Source organism: Rhineura floridana, chromosome 2 (assembly GCF_030035675.1).
Source record: "Rhineura floridana isolate rRhiFlo1 chromosome 2, rRhiFlo1.hap2, whole genome shotgun sequence".
In the NCBI taxonomy this organism is placed as follows: Eukaryota; Metazoa; Chordata; class Lepidosauria; order Squamata; family Rhineuridae; genus Rhineura; species Rhineura floridana.
Genome location: NC_084481.1, coordinates 2,035,836 through 2,049,379, shown reverse-complemented (window position 1 = coordinate 2,049,379; position 13,544 = coordinate 2,035,836). Strand labels below are relative to the sequence as shown.

The window sequence follows — 13,544 nt, the reverse complement described above, 5'->3', positions numbered from 1 at the left end:
TGTGTAGAAAAATGACTAACACAGTAAATAAATCAGCAGCAGGGCAAGGAGGCCGGGGAAGATTACTTTGCCCTTCTGTTCTTTGCCCTAACATATCTGAAGAACCCAAGTAAGCCAACTCAATAAGCTATAGGAATTAACACGGTTGGAAAGCCAGCAGTGGTGCGGGAACTTTCCAGTGTATTGCATGTTTAGTTATAACTCTAACAATCTGCCCATTGGACAGAAGTCACGGATGGGTGCAATGAGCTCCTGGTCCTAAGGAAGTGTGATAGAGGGAAAAGTGTGAGAGAGGAGGCATAAGAGAAGTATATAAAATTATGCATAGTGTGGAGAAAGTGGATAGAGAAAACTTTATCTCCCTGTGTCATAATACTACAACTTGTTGACATTCAGTGAAGTTAAATACTGGAAGATTCAGGACTGAAAAAAAACACTACTTCACACATTGTATACAGTAGCTTAAACCATGAAATTCACTCCCACAAGAGGATGGTTTTAAAATGTGGCTGGCTTTAAAAGAGGATTAGACCACTGTTCTTCAACTCTGGGTCCCAAACTGTTCTTGGGCTACAGCTTTCATCATTGTTGGCTAAGCTGGCTGGGAGTTGTAGTCCAACAATATCTGGGAATCCAAGGTTGAAGAAAAGTGGATTAGATCAATTCATGGATGATAAGGCTATGTTCTACTTCCACTGTCAAAGGCAGTATGCCTCTGAAGACCAGTTGCTGAGAATGGAGAGGAGTGTTGTACTTGGGTCCTGGATGCATGCTTCCCATGAGCATCTGGTTGGCTCTTGTGATAAAGAGTGCTTGACACGATGGGTCTTTGGCCTAATCAAGCAGTCTCTTCTTATGTTCTTATGACTGGTTACATGTTCAGTGAAATTTACTCACTAGTAAGCGTGTTTAGGACTGCAGTCTTAATCTTGTAATCTAGTAAATTTTGACCTCTTTGTTTTTTCACTCTGAAAGTTTAATTCTCTACATCAGCAGAGGGGAAATTCCAATCTATGAGCCCGATTAGGCCCAGCACAGAACTCAATTTGGCCTGAGGGGCCATGCTCCTCAAACCACGACTCACCTGCTGTCATACGTGATGTCAGGTGCAAGGCAGACACAGAGGTGGCCACAAAGGAACAATTGGCAGCTTAAAGTGAACTTCCAATAGTCCTGCGTAAGTGGGCTTCTCTGTTAGTGCTGATCAGCTGTCAACACTGACAGGAGGTCCCACTGGGACTGGTGTATTGGTAACTCCCTAGTGCAGTCACGGGGCTTGTTTGCCTTGTGTTGAAGCGGTTTGCATTCAAATTTCTTTCTAAAATGGAGTGCTGTTTCCCTGTGCAGATGGTCCTGGGGGCGCACCTTCAAAGGAGATCTCTGTCACTGCTAATGATCCCTTTTGAACTTTGACAGATGTCAGTCACCTTGCGTTATTGTGACATCAAATGATTGACAGGTGGGTGATTCCACCAATCTGTCAAAGTTGGCCCACAAAAGAATCCAGCCTGCTGGCCACATCAAGTTTCCCATCCTTGTGGGATGAGCTCTGTCCCTGAACCTAGATAGTTGCCTTGTTTTAAGGGGGGTTCCAGGTAAGTAAAACCCTGACTATCTATGCAGTTGGGCTGGATCTCTCATGACTGCTCCCTTCTTCTAAAAACTGCTGCACGCATGTGTGTATATGTGAGGTGTATATCTCCTTCTCTGAAGGTGCATTTGCAAAATCCAAAAACTTACTGATGATATTCTTTTGCAGCAACATGTGATAAAATGGCAACTATTTTGCAGAATAAAGATTGTTTAAAACAAATTATTTTCTTATAAGTAGAAGGACTAAGGAATCTGTTCCCTGTTAAGCTTACAGTCTTGTTTATTGCTTCTTTACACAGGTGCAGGCGATTCTGGTAAATATTTTTGGAGGCATTATGCGATGTGATGTGATTGCGCAGGGTATAATTATGGCAGTAAAAGATTTGGATCTCAAAATACCTATTGTCGTACGGTTACAAGGTGAGCAATTTACATGTTGCTGACTTCAAATATATCTCAATTACTGGTTTCCAAATGTCATAGTTGGTCCATTATCTAGTGAAGTTTGAAGTGGTGGCAGCAGTTCCCCCCTGCAAGGGTGGAGGGCCTATTTGGATGGCCCATCTCCAAAGATCAATGGAAGTGGATGGGGGATTTTCCAGCAGAAGAAGCTGATTATCATGTCAAAGCCCTAGTCTTGCTATGGAATGGAGAGATGAGAAGGGTAGTTGGCATGATGACTCCCAAGCATCCTTGCTGGCAGTGCAGAGCCCTAGTGGCTCATTTGTATTCTGGAGCACTTCAGACTAAAAAGCAAGCTTGATGAAGGCTAGAACACAAGTGGTGCAAGTGCCTACTGTGTGACAGTTTGGACAGTGAAGAGGATGCATTTCACAGCTTGCATTGCATCCTTTAGTAGCTGACCAGTGGAGCTCTTCCAGATATCTGAAGGTTGCTAACTCCCCTTGCGGGGGGGGGGGACAGCTAGAGTCTTTGAGGACACACTGTGATCAACTGGCTGCACACATTGAGGAAAAAGTTGCTTGATTTTGGAGTGACTTTGCAGTTGCGGTTCCAATCAAAGTACTTGATGCCACACCCGATGATGTATTGTGGGATCAGTTTCAGTTTATGCAGCCTGATGAAGTGGACAAGGTGCTTGCAACCATATGCTCCGTCAAGTACCCTTTTGACTTCTGTCCCTCTTGGCTTATTAAATTTAACAGAGGGATTTTGACTGGTCAGGTCCAGAGCATGGTTAACATTCCATTGCATGAGGGGATGGTCCCTCTTGCCTTGAAAGAGGAAGTGGTACGACCACTTCTAAAGAAGCCAGGCCTGGATGCATTGGTTTGAACTAACTGCCAACCACGTGGAAAATACCCCCTTCTTAGGAAAGGTGGTGGAGTGGGTTGTGGCAGGGCAGCTGCAGGCATCCTTGGATGGTGCAGATGATCTTGATCCATTCCAAGCTGGGCTCAGGCCTGGCCATGGGACCAAGCTGGGCTTAGTTGCCGTGATACCTTTACCGGCAGTAGGACGGGGAGTGTGACAGTGCTGCTGCTTCTAGATCTCTTGGAGGCTTTTGATGCCGTCAGCCAAGATATCCTGCATCAGATCCATGGGACAGGAATTGGGAGCTCTGTGTCGGGGTGGCTGTGGACATTCCTACGTGGCAGAGTCCAGAGTGCAGCATTTGCCCTCCCAGCAGTTAAACGATAGGCTTCCTCAGGATACTATTTTATTTCCAATGCGATTTAATATCCATATTGGGTGCAGTCATTAGGACTTCTGGAGAAAGATGCCCTCAGTATGCTGATGATCCACTGCTCTATTTTTCCATAACATCTGAACTGGGGGAGGTTGTGCAGGCCCTGGACTGGTGTCTGGATGCAATGGTCAGCTGGATGGGAGAAACTAGACTGAGCTTGAATCCCAGCAAGACAGAAGCGTTGTATGCAAGTGGTTCCTGTGTCCAAGAAACTGGCCAATTGCCTGCTCTAGATGAGATTGCACTCTGCTAGGTGAGTGCGCACTCCCCTTGAAGGAGTAGGTTTGAAGTCCAGGGAGTGCTTCTGGATCTAGATTTGCCACTGGAGGCCCAGGTAACCTTGCTAGCTAGGAGTGCCTTTTAGATGGTGCAATAGCTGCAGCCATTCCTAGACTGGGATAGCTTGAGTTCAGGCATTGGTAACTTCAGGACTGGATTACTGCAACACATTCTATGCAAGGCTGCCCTTGCGTTTGTTCCAGAAACTATATTTCGTGCAGAATGCTGCAACACGATTGCTGACAGGAGTAAGACTCTGTCAGCATATTACGTTCCTGCTCAGAGATCTGCACTAGCTGCCAATGTGTTACCAGGCTAAATTTAAGGTGCTGCTATCAGTATATAAAGCCTTCAGCATCTTTGGACCAGTTTACTTGAAGGATTGTCTTACTCCATATGTGCCCACTCAACTGCTTCGATCTGCAGATCTGGCACTTTTACAAGTGCCGCATAATGTTCAATCTGCCCTTGAAAAGAACCAGCCTTTCAGTGTAGCAGCACCTACCCTTTTGAGCTCCCTGACCATTAATATTGGTGACACCTTTGCTGTATTTTCAGTATCTGCTAAAACAATGATTTCAGCAAGCCTACCCTGCCATGTAATTTTTACAAGCAATTTGACATGAAATTTTAATGTTGTTATGTTTAATTATTTTAAAATTGCAGATTTTGTTACATTTTAAAATGTTATGTTAACTTTTAAAAAATGTTTTAAAAATATTTTACATTTTTCTTTGTAAACCACTTAAAGGGCTACTATTGAGTAAGCAGTATAGTACCGGGGAAAAGAATCAAAAGCCCTCTTCAGAACCTAGAAAGCTCATATTCAAGGAACATGTAAGCCTAGAGCAGGGCCATACTGCCTAAACCCACCCCAATACTGCATATGTGCCCACCCACCCCACATTCATGTGTTGAGTGTGGATGTCTGAAAAGGGCCTCTTGCGTATGAGTTTCTGCTCCTGTTTAGCAGGTGCTGGAGGTCTAGCGAGCTAGCGTGGCCCCACTTGACCCTTGCATGTTGCTTAAAAGTGTGAACTGATAACTTCAAAGTAGGTCTATATTCTTTGGTATATTCTGTGGGTTCCCAAACTTGAAATAATACTTTTATATTCTGTTGTAAATATCATTGGGTAATTAAGATAGAATCTTATTATCTCAATCCACATTGTCTTCCAGGATCAAGGACGGACATAGTGAATTGAGGTTTCTTGCCCTTGTTTTACCTAAGTCTGTCTACATGTGTAGCGGGGGGAAGGTTTCTGATTAGTCAAGTTGCTGATGTGTTCAAGGAAGCTGAGGTGGGATGACAGAGACAAGTTTCCTGACTTTAGATGAGTGGAATCAGATTCACAACTACCAAAGCCCAATACTGACAAAGCTTTGGCCTCATGAGCAACTTAACACTCACTCTGGCCTTAAAATATATTGTTATGTCACTCTGAAAAGATCACTTGTAAGGCAAATGGTAGCTGCTTCAACAAGGCCATATTGTCTGCTGTACGTTATTATGTCCTGTGTTCCAAGTCGAGTGTGTTGGATAACATTAACAGAAATAACCTGTTGAAATATAAAATCTAACTGCAGGTACACGAGTTGATGACGCTAAAGCTTTAATAACAGACAGTGGTCTGAAAATACTTGCCTGTGATGACTTGGATGAAGCTGCTAAAATGGTGAGATAAAATTTATTTGTAATCATTCTTGCTGTAACATTCTTAGCAGGCATTGCTAATTTATCTAAACTCTACATTAGGATGAAATAGCATTCTTACATGTTTAATGTTATAGGACTCTTCGCATAATGTAGTATACAACATGCTGTATGTATGCACATTTGGGTGCTGTAAGGATCAAGCACTATTGGGGTGTTCAGTTTAATCACAGAATTCTATATCATATGAGAGAGGGGGCAGGCTGTCTAGTTCCACCGCATCCTTGTTGCATGCATGCTGCCCTCCACATGTTGGAGAGCATACTTCAGCAGCAGGGAGCCTTCTCTAGTTGTGGATGCTTCTGTGCAATTTGGACCAGGGGTTAGGCTAACCCTAACCCTCCAAAAATACAGAAGGCTCCCTGCTGCTGAAGGTTGCCCTCCAACTTGTGGAAGGCAGTTGCTGTCTACATATATTTGTACTTGATTAGTAAACATATAACTAGAATCCCACTTGATTCAGGGTACAGATAATGCATACTGCTGCCCATGCTTTGGAAGAATGCACATATAATTGTGTGAACTGGTGAATGCAGTTAGAGTATGTTTAGTATTTTGGTTGCCGCCTTAGGCTCCTTCTGGAAGGAAGGGCGGGATATGAATTAAATAAAAAACTTAAGTATGCTTGCAGCAACAACCCTTTATGTCTGTAAAGAGCTTCTGAGGAGGAGGAGTTTGTGAGGTGATTCTGAGGGAGAATGGAAGACAACAGGTAGTGTGAATTAAAAGCTTAGAGAGAGAATTGCAGCCTTTTGTTCTCACTACTTCATTCGGCAGTATCTCTGTAGCCAGAAAGCGACAGGCTCAGCAAATAGTCGTAAGAGACCCTAATTGCTTGCTACGGAATAACTAATTTAGTTTGTTTCTCTTTGGAGACTTACAATTTGTATGGTATCTGCTATTGTTCTGTTCCTATTGCTTCACCCTTCTTTTCCCTCTCTTGTTAAATAGAATGGTGTTCGTGAACATGTTTGACTTTGTTAACATCTTTATTCAATTTTTGAAGTCTGCTCTGTTTAATTTTTAAAAATGCAACTATGCACAGGTGGACTACTTATATATTTTTAATAATCCAGCTAGAACTAGTATTTTTTTCCCACAGAGCATGATGCAAGCCCCATGAAAACCTGTAGGACTCGTTTCTGTATAAACTGGAGCAGCAGCAGTATATTTTTGAGCAACTGATTTTTAAAAAATATATATATATTTACTTCAGAGCCAAAAATGCCTTGTTTCTACTGTGTGAATAGCAGAGCAGCAATGTAAAGGTTACAGTATTCTATCACAGGTTGTCTAGGTAATGGAATGCCTTTCAAGCAGCAAAGGTTTGCTGGGATGACATGCAGAAGACCCTGTAATAACATGTTACTCTCCGTTTTTCAAGAATAAACTACATGTATGCAGATTAGCCATCTGTAGTCACATGGCCATAGGTTGAACACACATTGAATAAAACTCGTGAAGATCTTTTTATGTCTGATGCAAATGTGCCTCAGAAGCAACTAAGGAGCAGTAGTTTTCAGATTAGGGAAGTCATATTTACCAAGAATTTGGAAATCAGGTACATGAGAACAGGCCTTTTCAGTGGTGGCTCTCCGCTTTTGCAATGTTGTCACCAAGGAGGCACGCCTGGCACCATTGTTATATATTTTTAGGCACCAGGCAATAACCTTTCTTTTTACCCAGGCTTTTGGTCCTTAATTTGCAGGGCTTCAGGTATTGGTAGGCTTTGTAAGACCCATCTCATCTATAGTAATGTCTTTTTAGGGGGGGTTATTGGTTGGGTACAGTTAGTTTTAGTGTCTTATTGTAAATTTAGGTCCCAGGCTGTGGTCTGAAGGCACATAAGGCCAGCTCCCTGCTGAAGCTAAGCAGAGTCAGGTCTGGTCAGTGCCTCGATGGAAGACCGCCTGGGAACCATATGTTTTGGTTATGGGTGGGAAGTCTTTTTTCAGACCAAGGGCTACATTCCCTTCTGGCCTATCTTTTGGGGGCCACATGCCAGTGGTGGGTGGGGCCGGAGGCAAAAGGGGAATGAACACACTTGCACGTATCTCTCTGTCCTCCATCCAGGTAAGAAAAAGGCAATCTCAGAGCTCAAGGGCACATTCCAGCCAGGCAAAATATGTGAGAGTGCAAAGTAGGGCTGGTGAGGGGGCGGGGCCTAAGAATAGGGACACTGTCTGAGAAGGAAGTTTAATCCAAAGAGTTGGATAGAGAGGCTTGGAGGGCCACATCAGGCTCCCAGGCCTGAGGGTCCCTACCATGGTTTTAAGCAGTCACAGGACTTCATTTTTCAATGCAACAGACTGACATGGCTTCTCTCTGGAGTTTTTTTTTTACAAGCCATACATTTTTTCCCTTGTGGTTTGTCCATAGCATTTTATGATTATTCATGCTGTTAACTACCCAAATGATGTATTGTTACAGCTTCATCTGCACAAGCTGAATTGATGTTGATATGTTACTGAAGCAGAATATCTCAAGATCATTTTTTTTTGTCTTGTAGGTTGTGAAACTCTCTGAAATAGTAACCTTAGCAAAACAAGCTCAAGTGGATGTTAAGTTTCAGTTGCCAATTTGATCAGACACATAATGGCTCATGTCCTCAAAGCCCGCGTGCTCTGTTGGCTAAAGTACTGTTCAATTATTTCTTCCTTTGTTTGTGTGTGCGTGGGGGTTTTACTTGCTTGATGGGTACACATGTATCATCATTCTGTTAATATTTAAAATGTTCATTGTCAAACTATTGTTAATGCTAATATCTACTTAGTTGCCCTCTCCTTCAGTTTACAGCTGCTGAAACAGATGTTCTTGATATACTTGCTTTGGGAAAAACAACCTTAAAGTTAAAAGGGGGGGTGTTCCTAACAATTAGTCTAGCTAGCATATATAATAGCAAGTATCCACTGTGCAACTTTCATAGGCTACTGAGAGAATGATTCATGCAGCACAAAGGAATACGATGGCAAAACAAAAGAATGTACTGAGGCATTCAATATATATTGAAGACATTTATATCCTGCAGTACAGTGAGTAAACTTGAGCATCCTGCTCACTATTTATGAACAGTGGATTTTTACATCCAGTGCTTTCTAAAGCAACCACTCTTTGAACATTGTAGTTTAATCACTATAAAACATACTGTCTTCATGATTTTCTGGTACTTAATTTAAAAGTATCATGTAGTTCTGTATATGAACAAATAAAAGCTTATTTCTTTTAGCACAGGACAGACATAGTATTCTTTAAAGTAACAAATAAAATGTCTTCAAAGATCTCAGCATTGTTCTTTCACATCTTGACATTTAAATGAAAATGTAGTTAGAGACCACTGTGTTACCAAGATCGATGGGATTGTGAAACTGTTACTATAATACAATCTTAGCATTTCTATAGTGCTTTAGAGTGTACAAAGTGTTCCACATATGATGTCTTTGCAATAGTTGTACCACAAAAATTACTTTTTCCTAGCAGAATGCTTCTAGCCAGCCTACAGTGGGTTATTATGTGTTCACCCTCACCCAGGCAGGAAACCATATGACCAATCGTTGCCACATCCTCAGCTCCTCCTCTCTCTCCAGTTAATTTCCTCACCCTGTGCAGATGTTCCTCTTGATCCTTGGATTTTACTGAGCTCAGCCCTATTTGTACTTGTTTGAGACTTTTCATCTATTCTCTTCCTTGTGGATTCCCTTCCCTCTCCCCTTCCCTTGTTTCAAACTTACCGGTCTCTCTGCCCTCTCCCCTTGATAGCTCCAATGGGCAAGACTAAATAGAAGGCCATTTCTTCTACCTCTGCAGCAGCTTGCCTGCAAATGTAGAAGGAGCCAGCGCCAGAGTTAGTGCAGCACAAGTCCACAAGGAAGCAAAAATGTGCTCAAGAGGCAGTAGTTAAAGTGGCTGTGGTCAGGGAGGAGGCTTCCTGGTGCTGCATTTAACTGCTGAAAACAGTGTTTTTGAGGCAAACACTGCAGGAGACTGAGAATATAATCAGAATCTGACCCATCATGGGTCACATTCCCAACTATACCACAGCTGCAACCATGCCACTTAACACTTCTGGATTTGGAGTGGCGTGCACCAAGTGACCACCAGATGTTGCCCCAGCACATCCCTGGTCAGCATGATACAGCACTTTCGCAGGATCCATTGCAGTCAGTGGAAAGCTCTGTTTCCCACCCAAGCTTAGCAATTCTTAAGGAGCCAGTTGTTAAGCCTTTAACGGCCAGAAAAGACCTGCAGGTTGCCCCAGCTTCTCTTATAAATACCCAGGCACTGATTCAAGCAGGCAGTTCAGCTCTGAAGGAGAAAAAGTAGCCATAGTACAAAAGATTAAATTCAGGAAGAAGCATAAATGCTCTCCTCCCTCCTCATCTGATTCTTCCCTGTCTGATATTGTTCCTTCTAAGCAGAAAAGGAAGAGTAAAAGAGCAAACAGGAAGAGGCAAAGTAAGAAAAAGGCTCATTCTTCTGAATTATCCAGTTAGGATTCACCAGATCCAAGGGATTTAACTAAAGGGGCTGAACAGACAAAGACTTTACCAATGCAACTGGTAGATCCCCCTGCACAGCCCTTTGTGCCACCCTTACCCAAGGCACCCATTCCCAAGGACCAGAATGCAAGGATGGAATCTGAGAAAGAAGAGGGGCAGTGGAGCTCTGTTTCTGAACCTGAGGTAATAAATGTTAACTGATTGCTGAAGAAGGCAGATTACAATCTGTTAATTATTAAAGCTGTCTCAGTTTTGTGATTTAAACCCTCCTCAGCTAATCCAACTGAGACACCTCTTGTGGGGGCAGAGTTTATTCCTACTAATAAGTTGGCCCAAAAGATGGAGTCTTTAGTAGCAGTTTTTAAGGGACTTACTATAGCAGAGTGGGCAGCCTCTCACTAGTAAGAAATCCTCTGGCTGTGCAGCCACACATTACAAATTGGATTATACTTATTCAGATATTGTGAATATTCTTCTTGTGGATCATCCAGTTATTAATATGGCTTCTGGAACTATTGTGGCAAAAGAAGATAATGCCACACTTAAGACACAAGGGAAAAGGAATTTAAGAGGAATTTTGAAGTAGCCAGCATGGCATATAAAGCCAACGCTGCTTTATATATGGTAGCTAGAGCTAACCTTATGTGGATGAAAGAGATCCAGAGCTAGATGCTAATAAGTTGTTCAGACTTGGCTAGCCAAAGTTACCAAAGGTTTAGAACTGATTGCTAATGCATCAAAGAATACACATATATTCATTTCGAGAAACATGGTAGCCAATGTAGTAGCCTGCAGGATTCTCTGGTTGTCTCACTGGATAGTAGACCTAGCTTCTAGAGCTAATGTAGCCTCAACACCCTTCAGGGTAGCCATTTTGTTTGGAGAAGAAACATTGAAAGAGATTCTGGTTGAGGCTAAGGATAAAAGGCTATGCCTTCAGGTTCCAAAAAAACAGACAAGAGAATACATTAAAAAATCACCTTATTCCTTTTGTCCCCAACGTGGCAGCTTTTATTTCAGAGACTTCAGGTCCTCCAGGCCAGTGTGGAACAGGACAAGGTTCACCAAACCAGGTTTTAATGTCCAGCTCAACCTAGACAGAACAGAGGACAATTCTGACACTAAGCATCACCAGATAGGGGACTGACTCCAGCTGTTTGTTAATGCTTGGAGGCAGACATCAAGACTAGTGGGTACTGAACACACTGACAGAAGGACTCAAATTAGAACTCACATGAACACCTCATGGCAGGTTTTACTTCATTCCAGTCTCTGGATCTAAAAAAAAAGTAGCCATGCTGCCACAAGCCATGGACCACTTACTCCAGATTTGTGCAGTGGAGTTGGTCCCCTAATCAAACCACGATTTGAGCTACTACGTTCTGTGCCTCTCTGCATTCTGCCATTTAAAGTGGCCTTTTTGGTTGCAACTACTTCAGCAAGAAGAATCTAGGAGCTCAGTGCCCTGTCAGCCAGCAAGGACTTGTACATCTTTCGTAACAATAGTGTAGTGCTATGCCTAGACCTGGCATTTATTCTCAAACTGAATTCTGTATTCCATAAGGTCCAGGAGCTAATCCTTCCCTTCTTTTGTCACCACCCTTCCCATTCCTTAGATAACGCCTGGCACAAATTAGATTTTTGGAGAGCACCCAAAATTTACATTGACAGATTCAAACATTTCAGGCAGATTTTCAGTTTGTGTCTTTCCATCCTACGTCCCTGGGACAGAAGGCCCCTCCAGTGGTCAAATGGATCAGGGCCTGCATATCCATGGCTTATGAAGCACAGCATTTCAGACCTCCTAGACATGTTACCCATTTGTCTAGAGTGGCGGCTTCCACAGCTGCACTGGCAAAAAACACCAGCATCATGGACATTTGCAGAGCAGCAGCATAGTCATCTCCATCCACTTTTACACAACACGACAAGAGGTACCTGCAAGCTCCCATGGAAGCAGCCTTTGGCAAGATGGTGCTGGAAGTTTCAACCAAATGGGGAGAGTCATGATATTTTAAATAATAAAACATATTTTCCATATAACAGGGTCACATGTGGGTATGTCTCCAAACATTTCTTATTTTGTATGCAGTTATGCTCATGCACCATCTCAGGCATGTAGGTGCTTCACACCGGGTTCTTCACTGATTATTACTCTTTTGCTGTCTCCTTCCTGGGAGTAATTCACAGCAGAGTGGCTTGTTTCTCAAGCAGCATCTCATCCTCTTTGAGGTTTTTCATCACCAGAACCGTGTGGCACTTCACTGGAAATCTCTTGGAAATAGTCTTCCTTTCTTCTGTGGAGTCCCCTTTTGTGAGGCTCCCTGTTAGTGCCTCAGTGAGATTTCTAGCTTATAGCACTGGCAATGTGTGGATCTTTTTCTCATTCTTTGTAATTTGTTTCTCATGTCTTCATTAGTCTCTTCAACCCAGGCTACAAAAGTTACAAAATGACAGACTGCCTTTCCTATTAGCTCTCTGCCACTGACTCTATACCAGCTTCTTTGTCAACGAATGACTGTGCCACGATTAAGATTATGCCTTCTCTAGTCTTGAGGTACAGGGGTCTCTGTGCTCACCCTGCTTCTCAATACTGTCAGATTGAAGACACACATTTTCTATATTCATACCAATGGTTTCTCGGCTCTTTTAGATGGATATGTAGGCCAGCATGTTATATCTGCAGTTTATCAGATTTCCTCTTCAGAGCTTCCATTTTTGTGGTCCCTTCATAGTTTCTACCTGTTACGCCTGGACCCTTATCTAGCGGATGCATGGAAACGAGGGTTTTACATGTTCTCCCTAGACCTATGTATACCCAGAGTCTTATATGTCAAATGTCCTCACCTAAGTGAGTCCTGTTATCAACAGTGTATGACTAGCTAAGTAAACCTAGAAAAAGAAATCCTACCCAAGTTCCCCTTGGGACTGAGGATGTATCGGGAAATATAAAATAGGACTCCACAGCAGAAAATCAAAATATATTTCTTCATTTCTATACTAAGGTCTGGTTCAGACTAGAAATACAAGCAGCTGGCCTCAGCCATAGCAGAAACTGTGCACACATAATTATAGGAAGCATCTGCCCTTAGCCAGTAGCTTAACGGTTAAACAGGTCTATATGGCTGGCTGTAGGCAGGATGTACAATGCCAACAATCATAGAGCTGGCTGTGTCTTACATCACATGGGTTAGATAGGCACATAGCTGGCTTTAACTTATATCACATGGTTAATGTGGCATATAGCTAGCTTTAACAAGTTTCTTTAACAAGTGCTTATAGTTATACATGTAAGCATTCATCTGGGCTCGTACTGGGAGGAAGGGCAGGATATAAATCTAATAATATATAAAATAACAACAGACAGACACTTATTTGTACAAACACTACTCTCTTTGGCCTCACCCAAAGGGTCTGAAAACAACATAATATTCTCTCTTTAACCTCCGCTAAAGGGTCTGAAAAAGTTATTTAATACCTGCCTAAATACAATACATACATAATTTTTGCTTCAGGAAAAGGAATGCTCTCACCCTTGTGTGGAGATCTATACAATTTATTGATTTATTGTTTATTTATTATTTGATTTATATCCCGCCCTTCCTCCCAGCAGGAGCCCAGGGGAGCAAACAAAAGTGCTAAAAAGACATCAAAAAACATACCTTAAAATACATTAAAACAAAACAACTTCAAGAACATTTTTTTTAAAAAAAGCTTTAAAACCATATTTTTAAAAGGGTTAAAAAACATA

The 13,544-nt window shown here is 42.3% G+C and overlaps 1 protein-coding gene across 2 annotated transcripts in view; it reads left to right on the top strand.

The window, feature by feature from the left end:
* The window catches only part of SUCLA2 (succinate-CoA ligase ADP-forming subunit beta), a 28,969-nt gene extending 20,447 nt beyond the window's left edge, over positions 1–8,522 (top strand). For both annotated transcript variants that reach the window (XM_061607578.1, XM_061607577.1), the window contains 3 exons: positions 1,893–2,013; positions 5,171–5,259; positions 7,807–8,522. In XM_061607578.1, coding sequence (XP_061463562.1) covers positions 1,893–2,013; positions 5,171–5,259; positions 7,807–7,881 — 285 coding nt within the window. In that variant the 3' untranslated portion in view covers positions 7,882–8,522. The remainder of the gene's footprint in view (positions 1–1,892; positions 2,014–5,170; positions 5,260–7,806) is intronic.
* Positions 8,523–13,544: the final 5,022 nt, after the last annotated feature.